This window comes from Hyaloscypha bicolor (assembly GCF_002865645.1).
Source record: "Hyaloscypha bicolor E unplaced genomic scaffold K444scaffold_87, whole genome shotgun sequence".
In the NCBI taxonomy this organism is placed as follows: Eukaryota; Fungi; Ascomycota; class Leotiomycetes; order Helotiales; family Hyaloscyphaceae; genus Hyaloscypha; species Hyaloscypha bicolor.
Genome location: NW_020194589.1, coordinates 1631587 through 1640184, shown reverse-complemented (window position 1 = coordinate 1640184; position 8598 = coordinate 1631587). Strand labels below are relative to the sequence as shown.

General features: G+C 28.3%; 1 protein-coding gene across 1 annotated transcript; it reads left to right on the top strand.

The window, feature by feature from the left end:
- Positions 1-6479: 6479 nt before the first annotated feature.
- On the top strand, positions 6480-7794 carry K444DRAFT_724490 (HET-domain-containing protein). Its single transcript, XM_024888626.1, has one exon. The coding sequence runs from the start codon at positions 6826-6828 to the stop codon at positions 7513-7515; it is 690 nt and encodes a 229-aa protein (XP_024735731.1). The 5' UTR covers positions 6480-6825; the 3' UTR covers positions 7516-7794.
- Positions 7795-8598: the final 804 nt, after the last annotated feature.

Sequence of the window (8598 nt, the reverse complement as noted above, 5' to 3'; positions counted from 1 at the left end):
TAAGAAACGAGAATTAGTTTATAGTCTTATAAATTAGAACTACTTACTAGTAGTTAATTATTACTACCTATTTGTCTTAATTATTCTAGTAATAATTTATATAGGAATATAGCTATTAGTTAAAGTACTAGTTAATAATCTCTATTTAGCTATTAGTTTAGAGATAATTAGTAATTAATAACTTGAGCTTTATACTAATATACTTATAGAACTCGCTTTAGAAATCTAATATGAACTAGAGCCTTTAATTAGATATTATAATCTCCGGAATACTAATTAAGTAAATTATATAAATAAGAAATAGAAGTACTAATTTTTTAGTTATTACTATATTCCGGACAGGAATTATAATAAAATACTTATCTAGATAATTAATAAAAATTACTATTATATTATATTTATTTCTATTTTCTAAGTATTTCTTAAAATTTATTAATATATATTACTAGAAATAATCGGGAACTAGTAATAGATATAAGAGTTCTGACTTCTTATTTCTAGAAATATAAGATTATTAATAGGTATAATAGTTATTTCTATACTAATTAATATTTATATTTTGGCCTAGCTAATAATAGCAGACCTAAAGAAGTTATTAAAGCTTGGCTTATTCTAGATATTCTATTAGAAACTATATATATATCTCCTAAATAAAAGTAATATATAAGGGTATTTCGGGTATTATTATATTATTAGATATAAATAATTTATTATATTATAAAAAGAGGCCGTTTTATAATATCTAAGTATCTTTTTTCTTATTTCTTGCCTTATTCTATAATTCTTCTAGCTCTAGTAATTCTCGGTTCTTACTTAATAGCTTATTTACTAGCTAGATACTATTATACTAGGTTTCTTTCTAAGCTAAACTTATAAAGGCTTTAATTAGAGCTAGCTAGAGATCTTATATAATATTATTATTAATCTTTCATTATAGGAGAAGAATTTAGGTTTAGTAAGCTATTATTATCTTATTCTAGATAATTATATTCTTATACTTTTTATTTAGGGTATTTACTTATTTATTTAACTTATTTATCTAATATATAAGCTTAAAATAATAGTAAGAAAAATACTTTACCTAATAAGCTTATCTTACTAAAAACTTCTTTATAGTTATAAAGTACTTAAGAACTTAGTAATCTAAATAAATTATAAAAGATACCTCCTATAGGCCTTCTAGTTCTACTTACTATTTAATTAAGAAAAGAATAATAGTAAGTATTTCTTTATTATAGATATTATAGTTTAGTTCTACTAGTTATATAGTTTTAGAAAAAAATACTATCGAATACTAGAGTTCTATTTAGGAATCTTATTATAAGAAAATACTAGCTATAACTTTATTTAATATATTTGTTTTAATTATAATAGGGAAATTTGAGTTATAATAATATAGAATTAGTACTAAAAATATAGCTTGCTTTAGCTTTATAAAACTTTCTTAATACTAATTTATTTATTTAAATAGAACTCCCTTATATATTAAAGCTATTAGGGACTTTACTATATAGCTTTATTTCGTAATAAAATACTAATAAAAATTATAAAAGCCTAAAAAGTCTTATATTTCTTTAATTATCTTTAGTAATTACTAGTTCTTAATAATTACTATTTTATCTAGATTTATTTTAATATCTCTAGTAAAAATAATAAAGCCTAGGTATTTTATATAAATAATCTTAAATTCTAATTTCTTAATATTTATTTAAAAGCTAGTATCCTATAGCTACTAAAGAACCTTTTATATATAGTCTTTATATTTCAGGGAATTATCTAAGTAAATTAGAATATTATTTAAGTAAGCTATATAAAAGATATTAAGGTAATTAAAAAGAATATTATTTATATATCTCTAATATATAATAGGGTTATTAGTTAGGCTTTCCTAAAGAACTTTATACTTATAGGTCCTATATCTTATATAAAATATTATAAGTTCTTCTAATTCTAGATCTATTTGGATCTAATAAAATACTTACCGGATATCTAGCTTTATATAAACCTTGACTTAAGCTAGCTATATAAGGGTTTTATAAATAAGGAGAAAAAAAAATTCTTTTATATTAAGTTATTTAGCTTATAATAATTAATACAGAATTAGAGAGCTCTATTAGCCTTTTTTATAAAGAAAATCAGGGATATAAAAGAGAACTTACTTAGCTTAATAAAGCCTTATTAGAGATTCTTTTTAAGGAAATACTTAATTTCCTATAGCTTATAGGTTAACTATTAATAAAACAGGAAATACCCTAGGCTTTTCGGGCCTTTGGGATTATTAATCTAAATCTTATAGTTATATAGCTAATATAGAAATAAGATATTTAATATTTCTTTTAAGAAAACATCTATAAAATTCTTAAACTTTTCTAGTAAAACTCTTACTAGCTACTATAACTCTATCTCTTCTAGCTATTGCTTGCCCGGAATAAACTTATTCTTTTACTATAATTCTAGTTCTTTATTAATCTCGAAAAATAATATTATAAAGAAAAAGTTCTTTTTTTTCTATAAGTTTATTTAGAAAGTAACTAGTAAGATATCTATAATATTAATTATAGGCCTTAACTAGATCTTATAGCTTTCCTTTAGATAATATAGCTTTAATATCCCTGTTTCTAGCTTATAAGAAACTTCTATATTCCCTAAAGCTACTTATATTTTTCTATAATATTAAGCTTAATTCTTTTATTATATATAGCTTTTTAAGTCTGGCTTAGGAAAAGAATAAAGGGATTTCCTTTTTATAAGCTAAGGTCTCTAGGACTTATTTATAGCTATAGCTTTATTTCTTCTATTTATATTTTCTTAGTACTAGTTACTTTTCTCAGGTTCCAAGTTCTTATATATAGTAATTAGAATCTTATCCTAATTTTTCTTTCTAGGCTAATTATCTAGCCAGATTAATCTTTTATTCTTATAATTAATTAGAATACTAGTACTTATAAACTATTATTATTTCAAAATTATATTATACTTACTTAGCCCTATAACTAGTATAGATACTAAAACCTTCTATTTATTAATTAAGAATATAAGCTTAATATAATAAGTAATAGATATAGCCTACTTATTATTAAACTCTCTTATATTATAAGACAATATTAATTAAGTAAGTTTAATATCTAGAAATTATTTAATTATTTTTATAAACTTGAAATTAATAAAAGTATATCTATTTATTCTGGTATTAATAAAAGAAGAAGTCTTAATACCTAATTTATTATTACTAATTATATAAGAAAGTATAAATGCTTTATTTCCTAGTAACTAGCTTAAATTAACTTCTATTATATCTATATAATATAGCCCTAAAAAAAAGACCTTTTTAGAAATTCTTATTTCTTTATTCTATATTCTTAGATAGCTTACTTATAATAAGTATTACTAGCTTAGCTACTAAGACTTACTTTATATATTCTATTTTAGACTCTAGATAGTTTCTAGATATATAACTAAATCTATTATAATTATAATATTTGAGATCTAAGAATTCGAGCTTTAAGATAATAGGCTTATTTATTACTAGGGTCTTAAAAGTAGGCTTTATATAAGGGGCGCTTCCTAAGCTTAGCTTATCTATATCTTTATTAGCTTTTTTAGATATCTAGTCTTTCTTTTTATAATAAGCTCGGATTTACTAGTTATTTATAATATAATATTATATAAACTCTATAATATAAATAGCCTTTTAAAGCTTTTAAGTAAGCTTATTATTTAGGTTATTTTTAAGGTTCTATAAGTTAATATTTTTATTTATTATATATCTCAGAAATAGAATATAAAATTCCTAAAAAATCTAGTTCTTTTTTATAAATAGTTTCTTAAAGGCTTACTAAGTATTATATTTCTTATTCGGGTTACTATATAGCTTCTTTAGGTAAGTATATAGTTCTCTAATAGTCTTATATATATATTAACTATCCTGATTTAGGTAAAAAGAAATTAGTATAAGAATATAGCCCCTTATATAGCCGGAAATATAAATAATCTTAAGGTTCTTTATCTAATAAGTATTAGAGTTATTATAGAGCTTATTCTTAATCTAAACTAACTAATTATTAAAGGTAATACTATCCTTAGTTATATTTTTAAAGATAGGAGAGTTAGAGAATTTAACTAAATATCTATTTTCTAGAATAAGAGAACTAGTTATTTCTATAAGCTATATAATAAGCTTTTTAATAATGGCTTTATTCTTTTATAGGGCTTGCTTGGTTTCTCTTAACTAATTATAATAATTCTCGCTATAAGTAAGAATATTATATATCTTTAGAATTAGCTTAATAATCTTCTTATATAAAGCCTTTGAGTTCTAAAGTAATTCTTAGAAGTTTGCCTTTAATAAGGCAGGTTCCTCTTCTTCTTTAGCTCTTTAAAAGAAAGTATCTCTCTTATTATAAGTATTAACGGGATATTCGAACCTCTTAAGAAACTTAATAAGAGGCTCTAGTTTACTTTCTAGTAATATATTAGTAGTATCTTATATTATAGCTTCTTCTAACTTGCCTAGTTATTCCGGAACTTGCTTTTTTATAGATCTTTATCTAGTAATAAGGTTACTAGCCTATCTGCTTATCTAGCTAGTTCAGGCCTTTCTTACCTAGTTATTCTAGGGCTTTCTTTTATTCTAATATTAGTTAACTAGTATAGAAGTAGCTATAGTATATTATATCTATATTTATTAAAAACTTATTAGATAAGTATTATTTAAATCTTTTATAGAATTAAGAAATAAGTAAGCTTTAAATTATATTATAAGTATAAGATCTAGAGCCTAAAAGATATAATTAGACTATCTCTATTTTAATAATTTAAAGCTAAAAAGAGAAGAAGATCTTAAAGAAGCCTCGGATCTAAATAATTACAAGCTATATACGGGCCTATATACTAGCTTAAGCTCGGGATTATATATAATAATTAGGTAACTATAAATACCTTACTTAGATACCAGATACCTCTAGCTTTAGTCTAATTCCTACTAGTATTATATATTATAATAACTATAATAATTATAATATAGCCGGATTTTATTATTAATAATAATAATTTATAAATAGCTTAATTTTCTTTTTAGGAAATAATAATATTTATTATTATTATATATAAAATTATAAAAGCTAATTAAAAGAAATTATTATTTTATTTCTTTTTTTTTAAAAAAAAGTATTTTATTTAAATAATTAAAAAGGTTATTATTAAAGCTATTTAAAAAAAAGTAAAGCTTTAATAATTATTAATAATTATAAATAAAATATTATATTTATTAAAAAAATTAATTTTAAAATAAATATTAAAATTAATTTTTATTAAATATATATTAATTTAAATTAAAGAAAAAACATTATATATTAAATAAAAAGAAATTATAAAAGTATATATATTAAATAAGATTTTAATACTAGTTTTAAATTTTTTTATTTATATTAAATTTGAATATTAGTTTTTTATTAATAAAGTATTTATATAAAAAAATTAATTATAAAAAATTATATTTTAAAAATAAAATAAAAATTATTTTATTTTTTATATAATATTAAAATAAATTATAAGCCTAAATAATTAGAATTAATTATAAACCCAAATAATTAGAATAGATTTTTAGCCCTAATAATTAGAACTAATCTTAAGCCCTAATAATTAGGATTAATTATAAGCTCTAATAATTAGGGCCAATTATAAGCCCAAATAATTAGGGCTATCTTGAGCCCTAATAATTGGGGCTAATTATAATCCCAAATAATTGGAGTTAATCTTGAGCCCTAATAATTAGGACTAATTATAATCCCAAATAATTAGGGTTAGTCTTGAGCCCTAATAATTAGGGCTAATTATGATCCCAAATAATTGGGGTTAATCTTGAGCCCTAATAATTAGGGTTAATCTTGAGCCCCAATAATTAGGGTTAATCTTGAGCCCCAATAATTAGGGTAAACTTTTGGTGCGGTTCCTTATGCAGTTCCTTAGCCAGGGAGGTGCCCTTACGGGGCGGGGACGGTACGTAAGGAACTGGCCCCGTAAGGGGGTAAGCTGACTAATCCCGCATGCCTGTGGTGGATATCAAAGGTCGAAAACCAGATTCGAAAATCGCTTGGTCTTCTGATCCTTACGGCTTTCCGTAGGAGGCAGCTTCCTCGACTTCACAGCACGTGATCCTCTTAGAGCATTCTCATTCGTCAGAAGACACGCAGTAACGTGACTGTCCAAAGGCCCGTGCGACCCCATCAAAATAATTCGACTCTCTCTAAATTCGATCAAAAGCATTCCCGAGTATACAGAATAGGCGGATTTATAGTAAACGTTTTGTAAGACCGCAGATACTCGCGTTAGCTGCAAGAATATATCGCGAATGTTGTCGCTGCAATCTGTGGACGGTTATGCACTGGGTTGATGTGGCCAAAGCGTCAATCTTGCTAGCGAGCAAGAAATCAGCCCAGCGAGGCTGAGTTCAGACAACATATAGAGAAGTTAGCAAGGCAACGTTCTTTCGTTTTTTCACTTCTTCTTGATTTCTCGTGTGTACAACAGAATGGATCCACAGCGTCACACATCGATGCAATCTCTGTAACAGACTCTTCTCTTGCCTGAAAGAGAACCTCGACTCTATTTTGAGCGTAAGGCTACGAAATTGTGTAGGCGGCAACGACATCCTCTCTCCATCCTCCGTTCATTCCCCAAGGATCAAATTAATCCTTACGACCCGGCAACCCTTGGTTTTTGCAAAAGCGGAAAAGTTCATCTTAATCTAGGTTGATAGCTAGATTCTCAAGGAATTCATCAATCGCCCGAGCTATACCACCGCGTTTTCGCCTCCAGGTTATAACCATGCGTCTCCTTCATACAGAAAGTATAGAACTTCGAGAATTTAGCCCTAGAGAGGTACCAGGGTACGCGATTCTTTCGCACACGTGGGGAGAGGAGGAAGTTACACTTCAGAATCTCAAGACGATTGAGGCAACGAAACTTCAAGGCTACAAAAAGGTCTCAAAAGCCTGCTTCATAGCTGCGAAAGACGGATTCGACTACATTTGGATTAATACGTGCTGTATTGATAAGACGAGCAGTGCAGAACTCTCAGAAGCACTCAACTCTATGTATCGTTGGTACCAAGAAGCCGAAGAATGCTACGCATACCTAGCAGACGTCCCACACAGCTCCGTTAATCGAACGACTAGTATTACAGGCCCCGAGTTCCGGAAAAGCAGATGGTTTACTAGGGGATGGACTCTCCAAGAGCTGATTGCACCATCATCGGTAATATTTCTCGATAACGAATGGCAAGAGATCGGTACTAAGTTAAATCTACAACGGGACATATCTAAGATTACTGGAATCCCTGACAGTTTCTTATTAGGGGATGATTTAAGGCATGCCAGCATTACTCAAAGAATATCATGGGCTTCGAAGAGAGAAACAACAAGGATTAAAGATCTTGCCTACTATTTGATGGGTTTATTCGGTATATATATGCCTATGCTCTATGGAGAAGGAGAGAGAGCGTTTATTAGACTTTAAGAGGAGATTATGAGGGTCTCTGATGATCATAGTCTCTTCGCTTGGAGGTCAAAAGAGGATCATGGAGGAATTCTCGCAAATTCACCAGCTGCGTTCACTGACTCCGGCAATATTATCCCAGTCAGTCCTGCCTATGCCACAAGCAGTCCTTCAACACTGAGTAGCAGAGGAATTCATCTATTACTTCGCTTTATCAACAATGGCCAACAAGGGAAAGGACTTGCTATTCTTCACTATACAGAGATAGGGAAAGAGAGAACGCGATTCGCCCTTCACTTAAAAGATATATTCCTTACGAACGAAGATTTTGTAAGGGAGCAAAGTACGACGCTTGAACTCATTGACCTAGAAATAATCGACCCTTCACAATATCCTTTAATGCCCATATATGTCCAGCAATGGCATCCAATACGCAACAGGAATTGGGAAGACATGGAGAAATGCGTAGTCAAGCTAGCAGGTATAGATGCACAAGAGGCCACTTCCTGCATCGTCAATTTCGATTCTAATTGCAACCTCTCCGACGGACTTATGATTATGAATATGGCAGCTATTTCCGATGGACTTCTAGGTCGACTAGTGTTTATATGCAAAGATAGAAATCTTTTTCAAATACTATTGAGCAAATATGGAGGATGTCTTTCAGCAGATATATCTGCCAGTATAACAAATGTTCACCGGATCCAGGATCGGAATGTCCTCGAAAAAGCACAAAAACAGCAAGATCGAATTGTGAAAGTGCTAGCTAGTGGGCAGCACGTACATATTGCGATTAGGAAGCGAGTTCTATTACTTCATGGGGAAAGATGCCTTACAGTAGTCGTGGAAATAAGCTACTCAAGTTCCCTCAAAGGTATATGGCTTGAGCATATAGCTATATTAGAGAGGGAGGTCAAAGAGAAGACCCTTCTATTGCATGCAGCGAAGCGAGGGCTCAAAATTATTATTAAGCATCTTTTGGATAGGAAGAGTATTGAATCGAGTTCAGAGGATGATTTACGGATGTCACTCTCCTTGGCAGCAGAAGGTGGGCAAGAAGAAATAGTTGAATATCTTCTCGAGAGAGGTGCCGCGCTTAATTCC